General features: G+C 47.4%; 2 protein-coding genes across 8 annotated transcripts in view; one reads left to right on the forward strand and one right to left on the reverse strand.

Moving 5' to 3' along the window:
- The window catches only part of selenop2 (selenoprotein P2), a 224,777-nt gene that overhangs the window by 18,998 nt on the left and 179,078 nt on the right, over nucleotides 1–26,701 (forward strand). The gene's annotated exons all lie outside the window — the stretch shown is intronic.
- rnf220a (ring finger protein 220a) overlaps nucleotides 1–26,701 on the reverse strand; it is a 112,723-nt gene that overhangs the window by 2,514 nt on the left and 83,508 nt on the right. For 2 of the 7 annotated variants that reach the window (XM_052088756.1, XM_052088758.1), the window contains 11 exons: nucleotides 19,410–19,539; nucleotides 16,708–16,759; nucleotides 14,583–14,678; nucleotides 13,041–13,083; nucleotides 11,164–11,288; nucleotides 10,206–10,335; nucleotides 4,780–4,972; nucleotides 4,208–4,263; nucleotides 3,995–4,112; nucleotides 1,845–1,956; nucleotides 333–527 (listed from right to left, as the gene is read on the reverse strand). In XM_052088756.1, the coding sequence (XP_051944716.1) occupies nucleotides 333–527; nucleotides 1,845–1,956; nucleotides 3,995–4,112; nucleotides 4,208–4,263; nucleotides 4,780–4,972; nucleotides 10,206–10,335; nucleotides 11,164–11,288; nucleotides 13,041–13,083; nucleotides 14,583–14,678; nucleotides 16,708–16,759; nucleotides 19,410–19,539 (1,250 nt within the window). The remainder of the gene's footprint in view (nucleotides 1–332; nucleotides 528–1,844; nucleotides 1,957–3,994; nucleotides 4,113–4,207; nucleotides 4,264–4,779; nucleotides 4,973–10,205; nucleotides 10,336–11,163; nucleotides 11,289–13,040; nucleotides 13,084–14,582; nucleotides 14,679–16,707; nucleotides 16,760–19,409; nucleotides 19,540–26,701) is intronic. The other 5 variants (XM_052088760.1, XM_052088762.1, XM_052088759.1 and 2 more) reach the window with 3 other exon arrangements.

Below are 26,701 nucleotides of genomic sequence, written 5' to 3' on the forward strand. Positions count from 1 at the left end.
CACTGTACGACAAAGACCAACCCTGACCACTCGGGCGCATCACACCACGGACCATGACGCGACAGTACCGGCAGCCACAGAACCACTGAGCAAGGCAGCATGGGGGGGAGGAGGTGTTTGAGCAGCGACCTACATGTCGTTTATGCACACACACGCACAGACAATATCAGGCAGGCAACAAGCAGCGGACGAGGGGGAAGCAGGCTCGGGGAGAAGATGAGGGAGACAGCCACGAATGAATCCAATTTGATCGCCGCTTGCTTGTTTTCCTCTCAGAAAGGACAGAGAAATGAGGGAGGGGGGTGGTCAAAGGGAGGGCGGGAATGCCTTACCCTCCGAAGAGGCTGCGGGAGGAGCCTCTTTATGCTGCTGCCGTAGCCACCAATCACAAGGCCCCTGTACAGGTAGTACAAGCCAAGGGGGAGGGACTTAGGCTGCCTCTCTCTGAGCTCACCGGCCAAAGGGCGGGGCCCTGGCCATGCCCCTAGTCTCTTGATTTCCACACCTGACTGGATTGCGGGCTTCCTCTGCGGAAGGGAGGGATGGGAGGGGTGTTGGGGGAGGAAAGGGGGCGAAAGGTGGCAGCATACAGGTGGCTTGTCGTGATTGCGCGCGTCTAAATGCACGGGGGCGACTAATGGATGCAAAACACCAACGTCTCATACTGATGAGAGCCAGCCGGCAAGGACACAGCAAAGAGAACAATTAACTCATTCAGTACCGGCCAATTCTGGACCGAGTCTGAAAAGACGTTTAAAAACGTCTTTGGGAGTGACTGAGTTAAGAGGACACGCGTCCTCCAACGGCAACCAAATTCCAACGCCGTCGGGACGTCGTGTTCAACGTAAATACGATTTGCAAATCATGTTCGACCTGTTGTGTGACTTTGGTGACTGACTGATGCCGTGACGACACGCCGCTTACGTCGAGGAAAGGCGGACGTTACTGAGGACAACGTGCGGGCGTGAAAGAGGACGCGAAAGGCACGCCCCCCAGTCGGTGGATATAATGCCGGTAACGTGCGGCGTGCAAAATCGGTTTCATTTCTAGTGATCGGCCGATCAACAATGCCCCGAAATTACGGAAACGGGCGCAGATTCTGAACCGGGCTGATTCGACATGGATGAAATCGCTTGACCAGCGAAATGCTTGGTTAGCTTTTGACCAATGTCGCCATTTTGCGTAGAGATGGACGGACATAAAAACGAGCTTCATCCCAACAGGTAATCCGTGGCAGCTATCACAACTACATTTGATAGAGTTGATGGATTGTAATAAGTCCTCAAGATAAGTCCCTGAAATAGTGAGTGACCATTTCTAACGACTTTTTCTCAAGATACACTGTTGATAGTCACACTAAACTCCATAGTCGCGTAGTTGCACACATCATCCGAGTTTCAGACTTTTTGGGACAGATTTCCATTTTTGGGCAAATACTGTCGTGCGCTTGTGGAGACACTCAATTGACTTGCAAAAGCCATGCGGCTCTCCAAATGCCATGACAACACACAAAACAACACCACACACACCACTGCAGCCAAAGATGCCGAAAACAATGATCACCAAATGAGATGTGCGCACATTGAGTGAAACAAAACCAAAACAAAAAAAAAGATGAGTGGGGAACACCCACATTGTCGTCCCTTAAAATGGTTGTCAGTTTGCAGGTCACAAATGAGGCTCTGGGGACCGGGCAAATTTTCATTTGCCACCCCCTTCCTTCCTTCCTTCCTTCTTTTTTATACGACAACCAAGTACACAGGAACTAAATGAGGCATCTTCAGACAAAAGGCAACACGGCGGCCAGCATTCACGGGCAATTTTCCTCGCTCGTCGATGCTCACCATGCAGATGAGACACTTGTAGCGGTCCCCTCTCAGTATCTGCTTCTCCAATTCTCTGATTCGAGCCTTCAGAGCCTCCATGGTGGTCGCCGTGGACTCGTCCTCTGTTACTCTGAGGAGCGGGAAGACGAGAGAGATATTACAAAGACGGAAACCAACTGTCAACACCATGTATATACTCTGGAGAAAAATGCTTAGATTCATCATGTTGCGGATGTAAAGCGGCTCTCAATCGACTAACCGATGCTACAATCCGCGCCACCGAGGCCGTTAACGATCATCTGTTGGCCTCTAACCCTGCCATGATTTTGTTTCCATGACGGACGACTTGTCGAAATCGTTGACATTGCCAATTGGTCGTGTCGTCCGAGAGACTCCCTTTCAAAAGTCGGAGCCAATTGAAGCCTTCACAGGGCGATTTGCTTGCGTTTGGCGGACATGTTTTTGTCATCAGAGAATTGGTCGCTGCCACAGCTAGCTAACAGAGGCCTTAACAACACGTGACGCATGTGATGAAATATCAAAGTCGCCATTGATTTTCCCGCGCCTCTCCCTAATGCGCACCCCTCTGTATGCGGGAACATCATCAGTGAGGCGTCTCATAAGGGCATGTAAAAAGCGAAGACGGAGGATGCAAAATGTGTCTGGGAAGGAGACGCAGAAAGCGAAAGACAGTTGAAAAATACGTCTGCGCAACCTCAAGATTGAATAAGACGGCGCCGATGGAGAAACTACAAGTCCACGAGTCAGGAGGAGGAGCAGGAAGTGAGGCGTCGAAGCGGGCTTCATCACTTGGAAATCGGGGACAGATTCAATTATTTGCAGAAAGCACATGGAAATCACTCCGCATTGTTCCAACCCAAGCGCCAAATTTGGCAGCAATCACACTGGCGGCATTGGAGGGGCCATTTATCTTGGAGGGCAAAGGGCATCCGAGGGACTCCGTACGTGCGTCTGTGGATGCGTGTGCGTGCATGAGAGCTCATTTATCTTGCGGTGGAATGAGCAGGGGGAACGAGGATGCCCTCGGGAGACAACCAGATCATTACCCATCTGGGATCAGAAAGAGAGAGGTGGGGGGGGGCTCGGGAAGGCTGCCCCGCGAACACGTATCAGTGTAACCAAAGGAGACAAATCTCATTTTCATTTATGGATAGCGGGACGAAGGGGCCCATTGAAAGGCGAAACTAGCCAGGCAAGGAATGGTGCGAGCCCGCCATCTGAACACTCCTTCCACTGCAATCAGTCGCCGCCTCCCTTTAACGGATAGCGAGATGAAGGCGTGTTCTAATTCAGCCACTCACAACCGAGCTGGCACATCAACTCGCAATACAATGGCAGATTTTTGCCCCAGAAATGGTGAAATCAAATTTCTTGCACACCTTTTTTTTTTCTTTCCCTATTTCCCCACACCCCTCACAATCGACATGGGACCAGCCTGCGGGCTCCCAGTCGATCGCGATCGACAGATTAGGCAACCCTGAACGAGTGTTATGTCTAACCCAGAGGTGGGCAAACTACGGCCCGCGGGCCGAATCCGGCCCGTTGGTCTTTTTAATCCGGCCCGCCGAAGGTTGGTCCACAACTAAGGTTCGATGTGAATGATTGCATTCATTTCAATTGGACTTGTAATGACAGGCACTTCGCCGCCAGGTGGCGCATTGACTTGAAGTTGTAAAACACGGGGGTGGGGGGGGGGGTCTCTTCGACCACTTAGTACCTCTGTATCGCTCTACTTCTACTGGTATGATCACAACCCATCTGCAGCAATACACAGGCTACAATAGGTCATCAACAACACTGTTGTCATTTTTAAAAAGTATATTACTACAGTACTTTCATGCTTTTGTTCTGTTGATGTTTGATATGGACTGTCAACAAATGCATTTTTTTAATGTACCATAGCTCGTGCTGACCTGGCCCTTCTGCCAAATTTTAAAAGTCAATGCGGCCCCCAGAGGCAAAAAGTTTGCCCAACCCTGGTCTAACCCGTCGCCTCTTAGGCGACGAGTTAGGTCCTCAGATCAGTCGTAACCTCAGATCAGACGTAACGAGTCTGATCTGAGGACTTAAGGAGGTGAGGGAGACATCTTGTTCCCTTTGAAATAGGACTGCAGATGAACATTTGGCCATTTGTCCGGGACGCCTACTTCTCAATCTCGCTGTTTTTACAGGTGCGTGGGACGCAGGAGGTGGAAGACGGAGTGGAGGACGAGGGAGCGCTTGGGTCCATTTTGCAGCTTTCTCCATTGCTCGTTGAAGGCATCTCTGTCAACACAGAACAAGCACGGACGGGATTCATTTTCGGGTCGGTTGCCGCCGTCTCCCGATGTCGCAGCGATTGCAATTATTTGCCTTCTCACCATCGCTCGCCCATTTGGAGAACTCGGGCGTTATTCTGTTGGAGGGCACGCCTCCGCTGCAACAAAAAAAAAAGGGTTTTGTTTAACTTGCAGAAAATGCTTAAAAATCGGTATTTTCAAAACAGATTCAAACGATCAAGTCCAGCTGCTGAAAACGGCCTCTTCAAAGGGGCCGTTGGCTCATTGACGCGCAAATTTGAGACATTTTTCTTTCGAGATTAATCTTAAATTAATTTAATCTTAAATTAATCTAATCTTAAATTAAGATAGTCTTGTCCTACTCTACAGTTCAGACAAGAGTAGCAGCCTACAGCGCAACTTGGAAGCGTCTCGATCTGAACATACGAGAGAGCAATATCGATATCAGTCAAGAAATCCGCTTTCGTGTTCGCAGTCAATTCTACAGGCATGGCACACAAATGTTTTCGAATATTACGTGACCATATTTATAATTTTCAAGTGGATAAAATAGTAGAGGATGTAGTAAAAATGGAGACGCAGACTAAATGGAGCGGCAAGGTGCTCTTTCGGTAATTTTTCTTTTTAGTGTTTAGTGGTCTTGGGATTCCTACTTGAGCACGGCCCCCCGTAGTGCCTCCCGCTCTCTGGCTTCTCCTTGGTCTTCTCCAGCTCCGGAACATGGAATGATGTCCGCCTCGGTGTACTGCGCTTTGCCATACTCCAACGTGTCGTCTCCATCCACGTCGAGGTCTGCGTCGCTGTCTGCCCCGCTCTCTTTGATACTACATGTAGCAAAACCGGTGGCTTTTTTTTTGGGGGGGGGGGGGGGGATAAAATGGAGAGATATGTTAGATTTCATCAAATCATCGCAACACATTTCAATGATTTCCAAACAAAAGCAACATCGCAAGTGCTTCAAAGGCGTCTATCGCTGCTCATTGACTTATCGTGATTGAAAATTGTGGACAAATTGTCTCGAACTTGATAAAATGTTGCTCACTCCAGACCGTGAGGACGTGGACACCTGCTAGCCTATTGTTGGCCACCGGATGACGGCGACCGCAACAATCAATCCCGGCAAGGCGACACAGTTGGTACGTGCGTGGCACATCTATAAAGCCAGTGATAAACGAGCAGACAAATCCTCACAGGTGCATTCAGCTCCACTTAGTCGCAAAGCCTGGCGGATGTGTGTGTGTGTGTGTGTGTCTGTGTGTGTCCGTCACTTGGGAAAGTCTCCTCAGTGTTTGTTTGAGACAGCCTGCGCCTCTGTCACTTAAACCCTGTCTCGACGACTCCTTCAAGCTGTGCGTCCGCCTCCTTCGCCAAGGTAGGGCTCTGAGTGTGTACTTGCGTCTAAGAGCATGAATGACACTCAGCCTGCCACACTCGAAGCTGCGCGCGTGCGCGGACTTCAGATGTAACCTGTGACAAGACTAGACGGCCGTCTTATTTAAACCTGTCCCATTTTCTACATGCGCTCAGTTGGACTCGTGCGTTCCATGTGTGTGCGTGTGAGAGAGAGAGGCGCGTGAGACCGTGGACAGACTTGACAGTCTTGACAGCCATCTTGCTTAACCTGCACTTCCAGTGTCTCAATGCAACGTCGGGTCTTTTGCTAACAAACTACTGGGGCTGGTCTTCAGAATTCTGCATGGGTTTGAGCCTCTGATGCCTCTTTGGATGCCAACAAAACAAAGCAGAGTCAAGCTTCTCTAAATCTGGACAGAAAATTCGGAAGGACGCGAGCATGGATTAAACTTCAGCAAGCCGCTAAGTTGTGTAACATTCACGTCGAAAGTGACCCCTCAGTTTACAACAAATGTATTCTGCTCCAGGACTGGTGTGAGAAATATGACTTTTCGATAGTAAATCTTTTGGCTGGCGAACAGAAATTGAGTACAAATGCAATGAGTCAGTTCCATCCACAGAACAAATTGATCTTTGCCTTGTTTTTAATTCATCCAACTCTTTGAGCTCCTTCGTGCTCTAAAAATAGAGTTGAGTGATATTCATTTCGATATTGTTCCTGGGAATTTTGCAAATTGCGCTTTTATTAGTGGCCCTCAGTTACCAATTTCATTCCACGTATGAATTTTTATTTTTTTTTTAAATTGGAATGGCAAATGGGGCGGCCCGGTAGTCCAGTGGTTAGCACGTGGGCTTCACAGTGCAGAGGTACCGGGTTCGATTCCAACTCCGGCCTCCCTGTGTGGAGTTTGCATGTTCTCCCCGGGCCTGCGTGGGTTTTCTCCGGGTGCTCCGGTTTCCTCCCACATTCCAAAAACATGCGTGGCAGGCTGATTGAACACTCTAAATTGTCCCTAGGTGTGAGTGTGAGCATGGATGGTTGTTCGTCTCTGTGTGCCCTGTGATTGGCTGGCAACCGATTCAGGGTGTCCCCCGCCTACTGCCCGGAGACAGCTGGGATAGGCTCCAGCACCCCCCGCGACCCTAGTGAGGATCAAGCGGTTAGGAAGATGAATGAATGAATGAATGAATGGCAAATGAACAACTTCAACCGTGGAGACCCGAAGCCTCACGAATACGATCATCGGGGAGCTCTTGTACCTTGCCCGTGTGCATTGACTTTTGCTGTACTCTAAATCCCAACTCATTATCATAGCAAAGGTGCCCATGGCAGACTGAACAGCGGCATCAACAACACAAACATCACGCTCGATTTTAGCTCTAATTTTAAGCGCTGAGGAGCGCGTGCCCTATTTGCTCCTTGCGTCTTTCCGATGCTTCCATCAGTCCCTCTAAGCAGTCTTGGCAGGCCAATCTAATCTCGCAGGTTAAGGTCAGCCCCACTCTGCCTGCCTTTCACTCACGTTACGCACGGTCACCCTTGACCTCTTTTTATCTCTCATCCTCAGCTTCTCGTAACAACTCAGCCTAGCTTTTTTATTTTTATTTTTTTTGGAATGATCAGCCCTTCATCCTGTGAGGTGTTTTTGCCTTGTTCTTTGGTGAGGCTATTCCTTCCCTTTGTTTCTCCTCAAATGGAACACGTAGGTTCTAAACTGCCCAGCGGCGCTTGCTCAATCGACTGTTTCCAAGAATCAATCGAGGGACTCGAGCACGGCAGCTCGTCTCATCATCACAGACCATCGCGACTATCATGACACCGAGACAAAATAATCACAATAATTCACAACAACCGCGTACATTATATGAACAAATATGATGAGCGGAGATAGATGAAAGAAGTCACCGGGCCGAACGAATCAGGCTAATCTATCAAGACGTGCAACATGCCGTTGCCATAGCAATTATCGCGACCGTCCCGCTTTAGACGGTCTGAGATGGGCTGTCAAAGGTCATCGCACTATCTTTCTGCCCTTTGCAGGTCAGAAGGAGGCACAAGAGATCGAGTCAAAGCACAAAGGCATGAGACGGTCATCTTTGAAGTCAATTTACAAAGAGGAGATTTCTCCGCGTTCTGAAGCCCTCTTGGCTCTCCCAAACGGAAATAATCCCCTTCTTCTCTTCCGTCTCTCAGGACGGGAAGATATCAAATTTAAGGATTTGTCTGCGCCGCTCCCCCTGCACTCCATTGATAGTTGTTGTTGGTCGGCGGCTTGAAAAAAATTGGGGGATGGGGGAGGGGGGGGAGCAAGGAGAGGTAAACACCTCATGTGGACTTTCACTCCAATTCTTGAGGTGTAACAAGTTCAAATGAATTCTTTTTTTTCAGCGCCTGCTCTTGGCGCACCTTTTCTGCATTGTGGTCGAAGAAAGAAGACGTTTGTGTTTAATCCAAATACGACCTTTGCAAACATTTGCAACAATCAACATTTTTGACAGTTTTCTGACCCCCCCAAAAAAGGAAAAAGGATCTGGATTGTCGCGAACGTGAAAACTACATTTGGCATTGGTGCACCTCAACTTTTTTTAAAGCATTGGCTGCAATATGCAGAAAAGTCGCAAAATCACTGTCTTTTAGTCGCTCTTGTTCGCTCAGCACTGCCGACACATCCATCCATCCATCCATCCATCATCTACCGCTTATCCGGGGCCGGGTCACGGGGGCAACAGCTTTAGCAGGGAAGCCCAGACTTCCCTCTCCCTAGCTACTTCTTCCAGCTCTCCCGGGGGATCCCGAGTCGTTCCCAGGCAAGCTGGGTGACGTAGTCTCTCCAGCGTGTCCTGGGTCTTCCTCGGGGTCTCCCCCCGGTGGGACATGACCGGAACACCTCACCGGGGAGGCGCTCAGGAGGCATCCGAATCAGATGCCCAAGCCACCTCATCTGGCTCCTCTCGATGTGGAGGAGAAGCGGCTCGACTCTGAGCCCCTCCCGGATGACTGAGCTTCTCACCTTATCTCTAAGGGAGAGCCCGGACTCCCTGCGGAGAAAACTCATTTCAGCCGCTTGTATCCGGGATCTCGTTCTTTCGGTCACGACCCATAGCTCGTGACCATAGGTGAGGGTTGGGACGTAGATCGACCGGTAAATTGAAAGCTTCGCCCTTTGGCTCAGCTCCTTCTTCACCACGACAGACCGATACAACGTCCGACTGCCGACACATGCCCACATTAAAAGAAAGGTGGCGCTAACTTGACGTTTCCAGTGTACGCCAGCACAGAGTTGCATCATTATAAAGATGGCGAGCTATTTGAACAAAAGCATTCCGTGAACAGATCCCAGGCAAGCGACAAATGCATAGAAGAAAGATCAAGTTGCAAGAAAGGTCTTCGGAATCTGTCCGAACCCCTGCGAGGCACATTGCAAAGTCTTCAATTTCACAGACTTGAATCAAACTAATCTGGTTTGATTTCCTCTTTTGCTTTGACCGCATTGCGCTTTCTCCTCTCTCTTTCTTCCTCACGCGCCAAAAGGGATGAACGGGCTGGACAAAGACAGAGAGGGTCTCTCTCTTCATCCCGCCAGCTGAGGATACTCCAACCAGCATCTCGCCCCACGGAGCCAGCCCCCCTTTTGTGGATTCACTGCAGTCTCTTGGAACCATCGCGGGACTTTGATGACAAAATCCACCGTCTGAGCTTTTTTTTCTTGTGTGTGTGTGTGTGCCCATGCTTTTCAAGTTCTTCTCCCCAGGCGACACGAGTTATCTGTGCCACATCACAAGGTGCCCTATTGGAGTGCGGCAGAAGGGTCCAGCGTCTGCTTGTTTACCAACACTCAAGAGAGTCAGACAGACGGGAGGAAGGCTGGGAGCCACATCCGGACACTGGCGCCGCTCTTTAGCGTGCTTTAACCCAGATTATCCCCTCGATCCGTCTCGTCTTGTCTCGCCGTGGCTAAGAGACGGGTGATTTGGTATGAGGGCGCTAAGCACGAATTCAAACGGGGCAAGCAGCAGGTACGAGAGAATACTTCTATTTTGATTTCAAAGTGGGCGGCCCGGTAGTCCAGTGGTTAGCACGTCGGCTTCACCGTGCAGAGGTACCGGGTTCGATTCCAGCTCCGGCCTCCCTGTGTGGAGTTTGCATGTTCTCCCCGGGCCTGCGTGGGTTTTCTCCGGGTGCTCCGGTTTCCTCCCACATTCCAAAAATATGCATGGCAGGCTGATTGAACACTCTAAATTGTCCCTAGGTGTGAGTGTGAGTGCGAATGGTTGTTCGTCTCCGTGTGCCCTGCGATTGGCTGGCAACCGATTCAGGGTGTCCCCCGCCTACTGCCCGGAGACAGCTGGGATAGGCTCCAGCACCCCCCGCGACCCTAGTGAGGATCAAGCGGTTAGGAAGATGAATGAATGAATGATTTCAAAGTGCCGAACCGCTGAGCTGTCGAGTGAAACTCGAGTTGATCAAGGGGGAACGCGCTGTCCGCCTTTCTCTAAATCTACTAGAATCGAACATTTGGATTCAAGAGAAAATTCAAAAGAAGGTTTTATAGGTTTCGGCCATGGCATCGTTTTAGTAACAGTATCGCGATGCTTTCTGCGAGTAGAGGCGAGCGCCGGCCCACAAAGAGCAAACATTTCTGCAAACGCCCGTTATTATCATTGCATTACAGACACCGACCGGACAGAAAAGGAGATAATGGCCTCCGCGCGCGCACGCGCGTACCTCTGAAGCCTCCCTCCAAAAGTGCGGTTGCTCTGATCCTCTTCTGTCCGGCCCACTCGTACTCCTCAAAGCCGCGCCCGCTGTCGCCGTCCAGATCGGCGGAGTCGTCATCGCCGAGCGCGCCTTCACGCTGTCACAAAACAGGCACCGTGTTCATGATGTCATGCGATATTGGTTGTCACGTTACAAATGACGCTGGCTTTCTCAAGTCTTTTGGATTTTTAATAGTGGGGCTGTAACCAGAATCTAAATCTTGAGAGAGAGAAAAATAATTCCTAACATAACGTTTATAATTGTCTTTTTTCTTGGCTGGTTCCACTGCCAATCGTGTGGCTAGCTTAGTGTTCTTTCAACCGGTGTAAACTGCCAATATCCTGACTTGCATTTCCCGCTTGCTGAAAAAGAACGTTCGGCAAAGAGCGGGTCAGAAAACCAGCCTCTTCTTCAAAGAGATCGACAATTCGGTTGATTTGAAGAGGTCAAAAAGGGAGTTACACACGGGTAATTTAAACGCACGAAGCGCGGCACGGTATGATGTGTTAGTCGGTCTACGGCGAAGTTAATTATTGAGATGTGAGCTGCAGACGGGTGCTCGCTCCACTACTGAAGACGACTACGGGATGAGGTTGTTTTTGTCATACGAGAGCAGCATGCCGATGGTTAAGACGCACAAACATCATCAGGGATACGACACACAAGAGAGAAAGATTGTTTTTTTTTTTTTTGGAGAGGGTCATTTGAATCATCTTCAAAACGTTAGTGAGTGATTCCCAAATAGGACGTGCAAGCAAGTCCACCATTCGAAATGAGGAGAGGGTGATGACGACAGAAACCACAAGGCGCCAAATGGCCTAACGGAGAGAAAGAAGGGAGTGGACGGCTTGCGACAGGAAGTTAAGGAGGTGACAGGCTGTCCAACTGCAAGCTAGGCGGGGCGCGGGGGCCTCCGTTTGACTACCTGGATGAGGCATTGTTCCACATGTCTACTCATCTCCTCCTCGCTCCCGGCCAACGGGGCACTGCACAGCGGACATACCTGGCCCCCATCCTCAGGCTTCCTCCTCTTCATCTTGCCTATACGGGCTGCAAGGCAGACAAGCAGACAAGACAATAAAAGTGGGTTTTGTTTGACTTACCGAGGCGACGCTCGTCAAGTCACGGGGAAAAGACTCGACGGCCTTTTTCATGTGCATCAGGGGTGACGTCTTCCCTTGGGGTGGGGGCGTTGGCGCAGGGAAACCAAAGAAATGTTTCTCATTGTATTATTACTTGTACACAACAAACTGATGGATGACTAGTTTTGAATCCACTCCTGTTTGTTGTCGCGCAATTATTCTTCAAATGAGTGTAATGAGGTGATTGCAAAATGTCAACGTTATTTCGTACACGTGAATACTTGACATTTCGGTCCAGATTTTTAGCAAGGATCATGAAAGTTGACACCTATGATAGTGGGCAGGATTTGAACCCGGCGCCTTGAATTTAACACCGAGAATGTACACGCTCTCAAGACGACAACTGGACGTGATACTTTTCTTGAGCCCTTTCCCGTCCCTATCACACACGGCTAATTAGAAATTTAACAGAGCAGAGCAGCCGGCATTGCGCCCAAAGACGTTTTTCCTTAATTGTAAATGGCAGACAGGGACATTCATTGTAGGGAGCTTAATTTAGATCATCTTAGTTATGATTAGAGCACGAGCAAATTATCCGGGGTATGATTATTATAGTTTTTTTTGTTGTTGTTGTTGTTTTGCTGTGCTGCATTGCTCCAGTATTGTTTGTACACAATGCTCAGTTCATTTTTTAAAAAACGTATTTGTATGCCTTGAATTTGTAGAACACCCAAGTTAGTGTGAAACAGTTTTTTGTTGTTGTTGTTGTTTTAAGCCAAAACATTCTTACACCTTAACCAGGGGTTTGGGGCATTCAAAGGCAAATCAGACTTGTGGCTTGAAGTAAGCAGATTTTAATTTTAAGGAAACTCGCTGTACTTTTTCATCGTGACGGCAAAACACAAAATCTCCGGAGAATCGAAGCAAAGGTTTGGGTCAATCTTCACAAAACAGATATAGTTCGAAAGAGAATTAAAAAGGGAATAAAATCTGCAGTCATTTTGAACATTGGTCCCACTGTTTTGTTGGTTTCACTTTTGTGACTGCGTGATGTTGCCATGAGAGTCATTTGCCATTTTTCAAAAGAGTGTTAATTTATGATCCCAATCATAAAATCCTACTGATCATTTGTAAACATGTTCTACAACTTTTGAAAGATTGAATTTAAAATACTTTAATGAGAACTAAGGTCAAAGCCTTTTAATGCCAAATATAATTGTTGATAACTTGTGTGATGATGTCATAGAATCAAAAAAGACAAAGAGAAAATTGGCACGGAAGAAGGAAATCCTTGTTCTGAGGTTAGTTTGGTATTTTGTAGAATAAGGTAGCCAAGTCTGTACAAATGCAACATTGAGACGCAATACTGTTAACTTTTGTTCATCTTGGTACTCGTTGGTGTTTAGATTTGGATTTTGGGCTTCTGCAAATGCAGGTCGTTTCATGGTTTGAGTCAATGTGAGCAGTGAAGTGTCACTTGAAAGGTTAGATCCGAAATTGAATTGGAAATCGGGATGAATTCAGAATGGGGACCTGCAGTGTAAATCCAGCTAGTCATTCATTTATTCAACTTGTGAAATGAAATTCACAATAAGCTAAAAAGATAGATACGTCTGGGGAAGCAAAAAATATATATAAAACACGACAAAAAATAAGTTTGAGATGCTTTTGTTGAACGTATTAAGTGTCAGTCAAAGGAAGAGAACTCAAGTGTACGTACCATTCAGCCGTGTTTGTCTGTTAGCGCGAACTCGTAAAAATGTCTGCAAGCAGAGGAAATAATACAACGGGGAAACACATTAGATGGACAGGAAACAATCCACTTAGGTAGCAAGTTCAAATGTGGCCTTATGAAGTGAGATTGCTACGGATGCTCAGCGGCTCAGCGTTCAATTCAAGGCAAGAGAGTCTAAAACCTACTTCTCGTTTGTTTTCCACCTCTTCCATTCCAACCGGGTTCCACACACAGCTCTTTGCACGGACGCTGAAACTTACTGCGGGAACCCGGATGAGGATTTCCAGATTCCGCACGCGCGGGTCAACATTATGCGGCGTCTAGATTTTACAGTGGATGGGAAAGGATTGAAAGTGCCGCCCGTTTAGCCTACAGAGAGGCACACAGGACGCCATGTTGGGTTGTTGTGATCACGTGACGCCCGCAAACGGAATTGTGGGGGATAAACCGTTGCTATGCGTTGTTGCCACTAGAGGGAGGCAGAGGGTGTAATTCGTGACCAACTCAGTCACGTGGACTGCCACCCTCTGCTATTTTCCTCTTCTAACTACTTTACAAAACTGGTTTCACAAACAGATTTACATGGTGATTATATATAAATGTATATGTGTGTGTGTGTGTGTGTGTCACAGACACAAACTCAAATAGAATCGCAAAGGTCTGAAAGTACTGTGCAAACCAAAATGTGCTGACCAAGGCATCCTCAGTCTTGGGTTGTGTGTCCTTTCTCTGACACAGCAGTGGGCAGGATCTCAGACCTCGGACCGTCAGACCATCATCCATCAACTCTGAGACCCCCACCCACCATCACCTTGGGGAGAGGCTGACTCCTACTATTATATTATTAACGCACACTTATGGAAAGGTAGTGCACTGGTCTTTTTTTTTTTTTTTTTGAGGGGGTGGGGTATAGAGGCAGACTGACAGCTAGAGATAAAGAAGGTGGCAAACTCTGCCATTATGCTTCATTTTCAGGGTGTCCATTGACTTAATCATTTGTATAATATAAGGTGATTTCAGCAGTTTCACTTAATGAGAAAATCTACTTTATAGCTATAAGGCCTTTATGAGCTGTGTCATTTCGAACGTATGGCTGTCATGTCTGTGGGGACTTAATAGATCTTATTTTATGGTGTAAGTGGGCAAACCCACTTAACCTAAAGATATATCACGGCCTGTAAAACACAGGGAACAAACTTTGATGAATACAAAAGATAAAGCCAGTCGGGGCAAAAAAAAAAAAAGATAACGCCAATTTGCCAGCTGCTTCTTCTAACAAAAAAAATGGACTGATTATTCATGGCTAAAATGCACGTAGTCCATTGTATATGCATGAAAAAAAAACTATGAAACATTGGCTGAATGCAAAGGTGAAATCTAACTCACATTATACAGAGGCTGTGAAATGTGTAATTGTCACACTATTGTGACATCTTGATGGCTAACGCAGATGATCAAAAATACAAAACCTCTTAGGATAGCAACATGTACATTTTGTGTGTGAGAATTTGTTGTTGTGTGTGTGACCTGGTATCTGTCCGAGTGGTGGGCATCTTCTGATGACAACGGTGAGGCCACCGGAGACTCTCCCTCACGCTTGATGTGCACCGATAACAGCATTGACTAGAAAGGGAGAGAGATTAAAAATATATATATATATAAACACACACAGTATAGATATACACATCACATATCCACTCAACTTGGAAATAATCTTCATTTTCAGCATCGGCCGTGCTTCTGTTTTCATGTGTGGCTGTCCGTCCATGAAATATTTGTATTTACAGTCCTCTCCTATTAATCAAGTGGGGCGGAGTGGAGGCTTAAGTGCGCGACAGCTGTAATTTAATAATAATGCGAGAGAAACGACCGCCGTCCAGCGCTGCTGGCCGCAGTAAAATGGATTCATGACTTTTATGCCATTTGGTAAATGTGCGACGCCTCATTTTACGTTTCGCTCATGTTTAAAAAGGTCAGGAATCGTTTACCTTGCGAGCTCCAAAAATGTGCATTGCCGTTCAACTAATTATATCCCTCTGAAGGAGGATCTTTCACCAAAAAGTTCAGTATCATCTCACAATTTTGACAAAAAACACTTGAAAGAAGTATTTTGACCCCAAAAGTACTTTACTAATAGTTTGGAGGAGAACAGAACCGCAATGCATATTACTGAGACCGTCCTTTGTAGCTTTTTACACAGCCTTTTACTCTTTGTATACTTTTACTTATTTTCGTTTCATTCATAAGATTTTACTTAAGTAAATAATTGTTTTAAGCTTTGGAAAAAAACCTGCAGAAATAGAAGCAGAAATCTCTGATAAATTGAGATTCATTTTGGAAAATTGTACAATTAATGAGTTTTTAAAATTCGATCCCTTGACAATGCTGACTATCCGCAACATGCTGTGCCGACTGACTCGGCTGCAGTGTTTGATGCAACTTTCGTATTGGGGTTTATCAAATGAGTGTAGTGGTGGTAGCTTTACGAGGTGTGAAACTGTCATATAACCTTTACCCCACCAACGGAGTGACAGTCAGCAAAAAAATAAAAAGGAAAAACACTCGCTAGGATGTGGTCATCCTCTTTCCTCACACGGTGGGTGATGTATCCCTTGGAGTGTCTGTACCACACTGGCCACCGCATGGCCTGCTGCAGAATACTAAGCAACAACGAGGAAATGCATCGTCACGGCACTCCCCCTACAGCCTCTCTGCTGTGCCTGTCACTCTCAAAACCAAACCCACCCAGTTTCATGAGACTGGTCCAAGCAAAGGTCAGTGCCCGGAGGGGCATAGCGTCATGAAAATGAGTCATTAAATTTTTAGAGGGCTCTTGATTGCATTCCTGTGCATTTCGGGGTATTTTGACACCATCACAACACTGTATATATCCATCCATTTTCCGATCCGCTTTATCCTCACAAGGGTCGCGGGGGGTGCTGGAGCCTATCCCAGCCGTCTTCAGGCAGTAGGTTGTATATATTATTATTTTTTTATGATAAACCATATGCAAAGTATATTTGTCTTTCTGACCTACACAGGTTATTACAGATTTTATTTTAGATAGCTAGCTAGCTAGCTATCTAAAATGATGAGGAATATCTAGCTAGCTAGCTACCTAGCTAGATCGATAGATAGATAGATAGATAGATAGATAGATAGATAGATAGATAGATAGATAGATAGATAGATAGATAGATAGATAGATAGATAGATAGATAGATAGATACTGTTATTTTTATTATATTATTCTGATATATACAGTATATATTTTTTTATAAGATTGGTCCCTGTCCCCCAGAGTTCCAACATCCCATCAGCGCCCCTCCCCCCGAGAATGCCATTTGCTATGTGGATCAAGGGTCAGAAGCTGTTGTGATGAGCCATGGCCGATCCAAAGGGAACCCTGATTTCCCTTTCGTCATACAACACGGAACATTTTAATCAAAAGATTCATGTATTTCTAATATAGATGAAATATTACACCTATATGCTTCGACCACAATACACACACACACACAGACATACGTCAATCTATGAAAACGGTTTCTTGAGGTCACTTCTCATTCCGATCTGGACTGCATTGTGTTGGCTATTTAAAAAATAAAAAACAACAAAAAGAAGGAAAGAAAGAACAATTCACTGATCTCACCTTGGGAGTTCCTGGAGTGACTGGCCCATCCTTGGGTGAAGGAATTTTACTGCTGTTGGAGAAAGAAGAAAAATACAGTGATGTTCAGTAGGGCTGTGTAATTCATTGTGCATGTGTGTGTGTGTGTGTGTATGTACAGTATATTTTAAAAAAAAACATGTTCTGTATTCATCCAGAGAGTTTCCTCACCCACCACGACTTGGAATGCTGTTTGTATATGCATTTTTTGTGTGTGCATCTTTGTGCAGTGTGCGTTCGCGTGCGTATATGCTCACGTCTGAGTGTGTCGTGTGCATGACAGCTTCACCTCCACCAACAAAGAGAATAAACATGGGTGACATAGTCAAGCTGCCGTGTAATGCCGGGAAATCAGCCAACACTCCTCTCTCCACTTTTTTTCTCTCTCTGTCTGCGCCACCTCTCTCCTTCCTTTCTCTATTTTATTCATTACCAGGAACCTCTGCAGAGGCATCAACGATAACAGCCACCTCTACCTGCTTGTTGACGGTGTCAAACAGCGAAAGAGAGATGGAGGGGTGGGAGGGCGGGGATGAAGAGGGGACAGTGGCTGAATGCCTGCTAGGACAGGAGAAAATTGCCACAATGACAGACGGGGGGAGCGAGAGAGAGATTAAAGTATAGGGAAAAGGTGGGGGAAAAGAAAGGTGGCCTCGATGAAATGTGAGGACAAAGAACAGGGAGGAAAAACAGGCAATGTAAAAAAAGAGACTAAGCAGAGGCAAAGATGAAAGATGACAGAAAAGGAGAGCGGAAGAAACAGACGGCAGAGTTGCCGGCGCCTCCTCCCATGCGGCTACGCGCGCGAGTTTGCCCGGTTCTATGAATTTTTGATGGCCGAGGGTTACGGGGCTGGCAAATTGTGACGCCTTGCCATGTTAAAATAAGAAGAAGAGTGTGGAAATGAGCAGCACACCAAAGTGAAACAAACACACAGATTGACAGCAGGATATGGGAGGGAAGAATGAAAGGCGCGAGAAAACGAGATTGTGCAGGGGTAATGAGATGTGGTCGGAACACGCGGAAAGAGACAGGTGAGGATTCCTGACGACGGGGTGGTGCTTAAAACAAGCCCAGTGGAACCGCCATTGAACGGAACCGGAACCCACGCACCGAGCAGTGGAAAGCATTTACGTTAGCTTAGCGCCGCGGTCGGCATACACCTCAAATGGAGCGGATAGCATCTACCTAATCGCATCTTTAGCTTCGGTTTTAACGGATCGAGCTCACGATTTTTGAGAATGCTAAAAGAGGAGAGAATCAAAGCGTCCTTTCAGAGACTCAAAATGTCGGCTACAAGTTAAATTTGAACTTTCGCGAACAATCGGCTCGAATGGACAACCCCTTACCCTAATAGGTCTGTGAAATCAAGTTTTCACTGTCGTTGAACACCACCATATAAATTGACTGTTTGGCATTTGAATTGCAATGCGGAGATAGCGAAAAAAATAGCCAACGCCTTCACCCCACCTCACCATGTCTAATTATGAGCTACCCATCTACCTACTTGAGTCTCTGTCTTGACAGTACAGGTATCAGGAATGACATCAGAGAAACAAAGATGACAGAAATGATGCTAAAAATCCCGCTCCTGATTGTTTAAAAAAAAAAAAAAATCTTTCTGTGTAATCTACTAGTGAAGTGGCCCGGGCAGGGCCGGGCCGGGCTCGACGAAAAGTGAATCGATCAAGAAAGAAGAGCAGGAAGGTGATGAGTACGAGGGATGGCAAGGAGGAAAGATATGTAGATTACGTTGGCCCCCCGTGAGTCACCTGAGGTGAACAAGGCATGAAAGATTTCCATTTGCTCAACTGCGTGTGATATTCCTTTCCATGGATGAAAAGCTGCAGACCACGAATAAGCAAAATATCTCTCGGTCGCAGGAGACCATGTGTAATCTAACCCGCGCCGCGTACACAGAATCACATCACGGAAAAAGAAACACAGCCGAGTCAAAGAAAACGACACTTTTGACACCGTCATACCCAACACGCGCCTACGCACGTTAGTTTCCATACGCGCAACTCTTTTCATTTAGCGAGCTCAGGTCTTCATTAAAGGCAAATTTACAGCAAATTGGATCAAATTCCTCCTGTCACTTTTCATGTGGGCGGCAACCACGCGGAAGGACAGAGACAAAGAGCGTGTGCACAATGCCAAATTTGGCGAGATTTGTGTTTTTTTCACTCCACTTCAAATTCTGATCTCATCTTCCAGCCTTCCATGCACCAATAGTGGTAACCTGTAACCTGACAACATGATCATCTGTCCACTGTAGTAACCGCTTGTCCCCGAAAGGGTTAATATCATCCGATCATCACTGTGATCATTTTGTCTCCCAAAAATTTCATTCACCAAAGGTGCAAAGATACGAAGCGCTCCAAAATAAAACCGCGGCGTACCTCAACATTCAAAGCCAAGCGCCGACTTAACGCATTTACTATTGTGACCTGATGATCGAGCGCAGCTTTCTGACATCTAGCGCTGTTCAAACTTTTCTTGCGGGGACAAAAATACGGATCAAATCCAAAATACGGAGGTATCAACCGCTCGTTTTCATGACGAGCGGTTGATACCAGCACGATACTTGAAAATTGACGTTGACATCACCGAGCTCGTGCGTACGGTCGTGCACAAGACTGCGATTCACACACACACACACATGGGAGGCTTCAACACCTCACCTAAGGCACATGTTGGCAAGTCTTTCGATCTCCGTTTCCATGTGTTCTTGGAGCTCGCCGGGCCTGAGCAGCACTTGGCAAATGGGGCAGATTGGAGCCTGGCTGTCGTACAGCGACATTTTCTTCTTACCTGGAAAAATGCAAAGACAATGTGAGTTCAAACAAGAGATAGCAAAGCAGTTTGGGTAAATGGAGCCGGGGACCTAAACAGCATCCTTCACCGCAGAGCGGCGAGCAAAATTGGCAAACGGGCGCAGCGAGCGCAAAAACGCCGGCACATCCGCGTGCACCCTCGATGACAATTGAGAGACTCTGCCAAAATTAGCGGACCTCATTTTCCTCGATGGGCAGGCTGCGGGGACGCCCTCGCGTGTATTTGTGGCAGCAAACGTCGGCATTCGTTTGCAGCGGAAAAGTTCAATCGTAACAGGTGCTTAAATGAGAGAGCGTTTTTAACCAATCAATTCCATCTCTTTAGCCAAACAAGAACAGGCCAAAATATCCTGTTACGACAACTTGTCACCATGGCGACCAACAGATGAGATCATGGGACTATTGGTGGTGTTTGGGATCGCTCATTTCAATGCTAACAAACAAACACACCTGTTTAATTCATCTCCTTTTTGTTCACAAAATATTTCTCGGAAAATTTTATCCAAAGCATCGCACAATCCCTTTTCCATTTTTGCTTTTTTTTCCCCCCTTCTCTGTCAAATATTCCCTGAGGGATGTGAATGATTGCAGGAGGCAATGGGCAGATAAATCCAGGGGAGGAGACCAAGACGGGTGGAAAGCCTATGTGTGTGTGTGGGGGGGGGGGCGCTGGGGGGGGGGGGGTGAGGTAAGGGGGGTGTTGTTCGTGTCGCACTCCGGTCTTGTCAGTGGCTGAAAGATGATTAATGTCGGAAAAGAACGCGCGCACGTGCCTTCTCCTCATATGTCGTACTCTGCGCACCGAAATTTAAAAAAAAAACAACAACCAAGCTTCATCTCGGCGATGGCAGGACATCACCAAGTGGATGGACAGAGCGAGAAATGAAGATGAGGAAGGGAGGAGGATGAGAAATGATGAGGATGGAAGGAGAAGACGACCGGGACAATAACACGGAAATAGGCCTGACAGGACTTTTTAGCGTCGAGATTCCTCAGGACGCCGAATGCCGAGTGGTACGGCGAAGAAGGGCTGGATGAATGCATGGATAGATGAGAGGGGCAAGGAGGGGGCACGTGTTCTCTGACAGGTGTGATTGAGAGGAGGTCGGATTCCGCCTAATGTGCAAAGATGGATTGGCTCTCGTCTTTATTTCAGTCTTTCGGTTGTCCCTCCGCCACCAGTGCGCATCTCAAAACACCCTCCTTCCGGTTCACATTTTCTCAGGTTCATCTTTTGGTTCCAACTCGCTTTACAAATGGTAGTAAAATGACCGCATTTCTGCTGCTTGAGGATCATTCATGTGACGTCTTCATTTATTTGTATCTTCAAATATCAAGAAAAGTTGATTTGTGTGTGTGTGTTTTTTTAACGAATGGCGGGCCACAAATGGCCCCTGTGCCATAGTTTGGACACCTTTGCCCAAATACAGTTAAAAGAAAAAAATAAAATAAAATAAAACATGTGCGCATGCAGTTTTATTATTTGAGCCTGTAAAAACGTCAGTCAGACCCCAAAAAGTCGGATTGAAAACGAGAGCCCTTCTTAAAGGTTGCCTTCTTGAATGAGACGACACACTTCATGGCTGCACCTTGAGCCTAATGAGCAATCAAAGAGTCCAGATGGTGAGGAGGGGGGCGACGCATCACGCGGAAGAATGGGGAGCAAAGAGAAATCGCTCCGTGTTTTCCCTTCTTTGTCCTTCACCGTCATTTTAATGTTCCTCCTCAGTTGGGGGTTTTTCCCCCCCTGCCCCCCTCCCTTTTCAACCTTTCTTTTTTACCTTTCCGTCCATATTCTCATTGGTCAGTGCTGCGTAATAGTCTCTGGAAGCCCGCTCAGTCCTTTGATGCGGCAAGACATTTGGACGAGCTTCAGCCGCTCGATGTCTTGCCACCGTGAAGCCTGACCGGTCCATCCCCACGTGGCTTTTGGCCCAGATGAAGTGGGAATCGATAGATGCAAGATAGCGCCGGCTCCCAGTCACAGACTACAATGGGCCGAGGTAAAAGGCCACCTCCAGAGAGGACGGGGATTGTCAGCTCAATACTCGCTCTCAATGGCAGCAAAGATAAAAAAGCATTTGGGCTGCCCCTCACGGCTCAGTGGACTAAGAGGCACACCGTGTACTCACAACACGGCTCCAAATCCCATTTAATGACCTGCATTGCCTGTCATCCCTTCACTTTTATCTCACCTATCGCGCCGCTGTCCCGAGAAACACACCGCCGCTTCCCCAGTGGCGCGCCACATGCTCCAGCCGGACGTATTCAGACGGAAAATGTCCTTTAATTGACACAAATTCATCCAAGGCAAAGAGCTGCGCCCGCCTTGAGCTTTTATTTTGCATTTTCAGTGTCCTTGGTTGGCATGAAAGGCGCTTTTAAATGAAATGAAGTATTATTATTATTATTATTATTATTATTACTATTATTATTATTTTGTTCCTTTGTCTTTCATATCTGCCGTCACGGATTGATTTGTCTTGTAAATGATCAAAGCTATTAGCTAATATTTAAGCTAATAGCTAATTAGCTAATAATTGTAATTTCCCCATTGCGGGACAAATAAAGGATATTCATTCATTCATTCATCTTCCGAGCCGCTTTTCCTCACTAGGGTCGCGGGGGGTGCTGGAGCCTATCCCAGCTGTCTTCGGGCAGTAGGCGGGGGACACCCTGAATCGGTTGCCAGCCAATCGCAGGGCACACAGAGACGAACAACCATCCACGCTCACATTCACACCTAGGGACAATTTAGAGCGTCCAATCAGCCTGCCATGCATGATTTTGGAATGTGGGAGGAAACCGGAGCACCCGGAGAAAACCCACGCAGGCCCGGGGAGAACATGCAAACTCCACACAGGGAGGCCGGAGCTGGAATCGAACCCGGTACCTCCGCACTGTGAAACCAACGTGCTAACCACTGGACTACCGGGCCGCCCAAATAAAGGATATCTTAATCTTAATGAGGCCCGGGCATGTAAAACGGATTTAAGTACAACAAAAAACGATTTACGAGTTGCCACGTACGCACCTATGGAGAGCGCCACGCGCGCTATCGTACACCAACCAAAACGCCAAACGCGCAAGCACTTTTCCCAAATGAGATTGGAAACATGTGGAGGCCGTTTCTCTGTCCTTGAAGACGCACGGCTGCAATTCGGCCCTCTTTGTTGTTCGAATAAATGAGTTTTCTGACATGCATCAAGTGTTTGCGCCCGCCCGGCGCTCGCTTCTCGCCTCCCACTTCTCTGCCGCCTTTTTCCACACTGTTTGCCCGGCCAGTTAGCTAGAACAGCCGCCAACATCGGTAAACAAGGAAATCTCTCAGCCGCAGCCCGGCGCGTAACTGCATTACAGAGGCCGATAACCTCTTCAAATAATGTGCGATAAGGGGAATTTGATTTGATTCGCAGAAAAGGGAAAGAAGGCCACTTCTGTTTCCCCTCAATCACATCCTTTTACGTTCTCTCCTTGTTCCTCTTTCTTTTTCATTTTCTCTCTCCTTTTACCACACAATTTTCCCCACAGCTTCTCTTTACTTAGCTTAAAGGCGCCAGGCCTCATTTTGTCTCAAACGTCCCCCCCAGCCGCCTCTTCCCTCTCACCACAACGACGCCACTTCGCATCCGCAATCAAATAAATACCGCCGATGTGTCAGCATTCATTTGGACTCTCGCCTCTCTTCTCGCCGGCAATAGAAGGTGAGGGGACGGGGGTGGGGGGGGGGGCGCCACAAAGCCATCGTCTCCATAATGGTAAATATGAGCCCAAAAGCAGGGACAGCATTAACACAAATGGGTCCAGCAAGGTGTCTTCAAGACAGATGATTTTATCCACCCCCCCGTCCCCCCCGCCACCCCTCGTGAGCTGTGATTTAAGCGAGCAAGACACCGAGCTGATTGTTGCCTCTGTGTTTGCTCATGTGCTAAATAGATGGCTCTGTGTGGCTCGTTCAGAGGACATTTGATGAAATGGAACGGGGGTCAAGTTCAGTTTGCCACCCAGGCCGCGTTCCGCCGCGCCATGCGCGCTTGCGCCGTCTCGCCTCATCGGCGTGTGCGAGCGCTCGTGTGAATGTGCCTGCGTTGTTGGCCCGCACTGACAGTGATGCATGGCACTTTTAAATAGCGCTCCTCCACGCCCAGCTCAAAACTCATCACCGGGCTCTTTCGCCATCCCGCCCTCGCCTCTCTCCCAGGGGTTGTCACTTTTAGAAAAGCAAATGAAATGTCGGCATGGTGGGGAGGCGGGATCAGGCGATGGCTGGATATAGGGATCAAGAGGGGACAGGTGTGTGTGTGTGTGTGTGTTTTGTGCGTGAGTGATTTGTATGTGCAAGGTTGGTTTCCTTCTGTTGAAGTCTGGAGAGTCGAAGGCTCTGTGTCTGTTCATGCATGTTTTACAACAAGTGAGAGTGTGTCATGAAAATACCAAAATAAAAATAAAAAAAAGAATACAGTAGGTAAGCCAATTTGCATATCCAAAAATAATCATGTTATCATCACTTTTGACTGGATACCGTCATCTAGTTTGATGATTGTAGATTGTCGCAGTGCAGAATTGACAATCTACAAACTGAGAATAAACATTCTCAGTTTATCAACCGCAACTAAAGAGGCAACGTTTTTCAGACCAGGCTTGAATTGGATGCAACTATATATATTTTTTTTCCCCACATCACAAATGAAGTGGTGGTGATTTTAAGGGAGGATACAGAAATAGTCAGAAAGAAGCCAAGGCAAAATTAGCACATCACAAACAATCAGCTGACTCGCTTTCCTTGGCTACGCACATAAATGATGATCGGGTGATCTTTGCGCACACGCGGGCGCGTTTTTGTGCGCATCAGCTTGTGTAATGCGGGCTTTTACTCCATGGCTGTCTGAAAAACACAGCAGTGGGACGGATCTCCCACCACCGACAGCTGATTCTTCAATCCATCACCGTGACACATGCGGCCGAGTGTGCGCGCGCGTCAGCGTGGGTTCATTGGTGATGTCGTGAAGAAATAGGAAAGGAGACAGAAGTAAATTAATGGAGCATGAGCCACTCGTTGACCCACGGAGGAAAGCGACATCAAGCCGCACTCTCTTCGAGATAAAAGGCGCAAATCATTCCGAATAATGCGGGAACTGAGGAGGGTAATTGTAGGACGGCGTTATGACAGAACCTGAAGCGGTGACTGTAGCGACAGGAAACACAAGCAAAATTCATTTCGTGGTCGCCAACCTTTTTGGTGCCAATTCAGACAAGTACATGTTGGAACTTCTCTTGTCAGAATTGCTTCATGATGGCTGCCCGCCAGCTGTGCGTTTGGTCAGTTTGTTCCTATTACTTTGTGTGAACCGCTTCTCCTTTCAATTTTTGGCGGCTTGTGTTTATTTCAACTCGCAAAGCAACGTCAGAAGGGGGGACTCCGATTGGTTGGAGTCGCGCACATTTTTGCCATGTTCGATGGAGTCAATTTGCTCCCATCTCTCAGGTGTGTCTTTGTGCGGACCCCCGCTCATTTTGTGCAATTCTTGAAATTAGCACGGCAACCTAGAGTGAGTAACACACCATGAGTTGTCCCGATTTATGCGAGACAAATGTGGCTTCCACAATCCAGATCATTACAAATTCATTCATTCATTCATCTTCCTAACCGCTTGATCCTCACTAGGGTCGCGGGGGGTGCTGGAGCCTATCCCAGCTGTCTCCGGGCAGTAGGCGGGGGACACCCTGAATCGGTTGCCAGCCAATCGCAGGGCACACAGAGACGAACAACCATTCGCACTCACACTCACACCTAGGGACAATTTAGAGTGTTCAATCAACCTGCCACGCATGTTTTTGGAATGTGGGAGGAAACCGGAGCACCCGGAGAAAACCCACGCAGGCCCGGGGAGAACATGCAAACTCCACACAGGGAGGCCGGAGCTGGAATCGAACCCGGTACCTCTGCACTGTGAAGCCGACGTGCTGACCACTGGACTACCGGGCCGCCCCCAAATTGGACATGTTAATTGCATATACAAGTCAGATTTTTTTTTTTTCTTCCTAATTATAATTGCTCTCATTTTTGTCGCCTTGGAATACAAAATAGATTCCAACTATTAATAAGTGAGGGCGGCCCGGTAGTCCAGTGGTTAGCACTTTGGCTTCACAGTGCAGAGGTACCGGGTTCGATTCCAGCTCCGGCCTCCCTGTGTGGAGTTTGCATGTTCTCCCCCGGGCCTGCGTGGGTTTTCTCCGGGTGCTCCGGTTTCCTCCCACATTCCAAAAACATGCGTGACTGGCTGATTGAACACTCTAAATTGTCCTTAGGTGTGAGTGTGAGTGCGAATGGTTGTTTGTTTCTGTGTGCCCTGCGATTGGCTGGCAACCGATTCAGGGTGTCCCCTGCCTACTGCCCGAAGACAGCTGGGATAGGCTCCAGCACCCCCCGCAACCCTAGTGAGGATCACGCGGTTCGGAAGATGAATGAATGAATGAATGAATGAATATTAATAAGTGACAGAAAAGAGCCGTCTTTCTCTCTTGACGGCCTGCGTTTCATTTCGCCTTCCTCAGCCGGCGATAAGAGAAGGGCCACCTAACGAAGAGGTGTGGGCGTGAGGCCTGTCACTGATCATCTCCATGTCAAAGGGTCTGCCAGGGAACATGCCGTCTGGCAGTGGCGGTGGGAGTATCAGCAAGTAGGAAGCAGAAGCCCACATTTGGCCTGAATCACTCTTTAAAACAGACACAGCTTGTGTTCTTTGAAAATATGTCATCATCTCCTGTCTTAACATTGCATTTTCATATATACGGTACATGCATATTTATATATAAATGTGTGTGTGTGTGTGTGTGTGTGTGTGTGTGTACACTAACGATTAGTGCAAGTCAGTGTATTGTAATTTTAAGGCAATCGCTCGAGGTGCAGGCAAGCGGGGTTTCACCTCCGCGGGTACCTGTGGTCGATATTGTCATGTCTTTCAATCAAAACCTTTAAATAAATGTAGGAATCAATTCATTGAATTTGAATGATGATTACGTTCTTTAAAAAGTCTTCCTACTGGCCGCGGCAGAGGAGGGCCATCTCATCCGGCTCAACTCACTGAGGAGGAGCAGCGGGACCAGACTCTGTGCTGGTCCCAGAGGGCGAGTTTCTC

This window comes from Hippocampus zosterae, chromosome 15 (assembly GCF_025434085.1).
Source record: "Hippocampus zosterae strain Florida chromosome 15, ASM2543408v3, whole genome shotgun sequence".
NCBI classification, from domain to species: domain Eukaryota; kingdom Metazoa; phylum Chordata; class Actinopteri; order Syngnathiformes; family Syngnathidae; genus Hippocampus; species Hippocampus zosterae.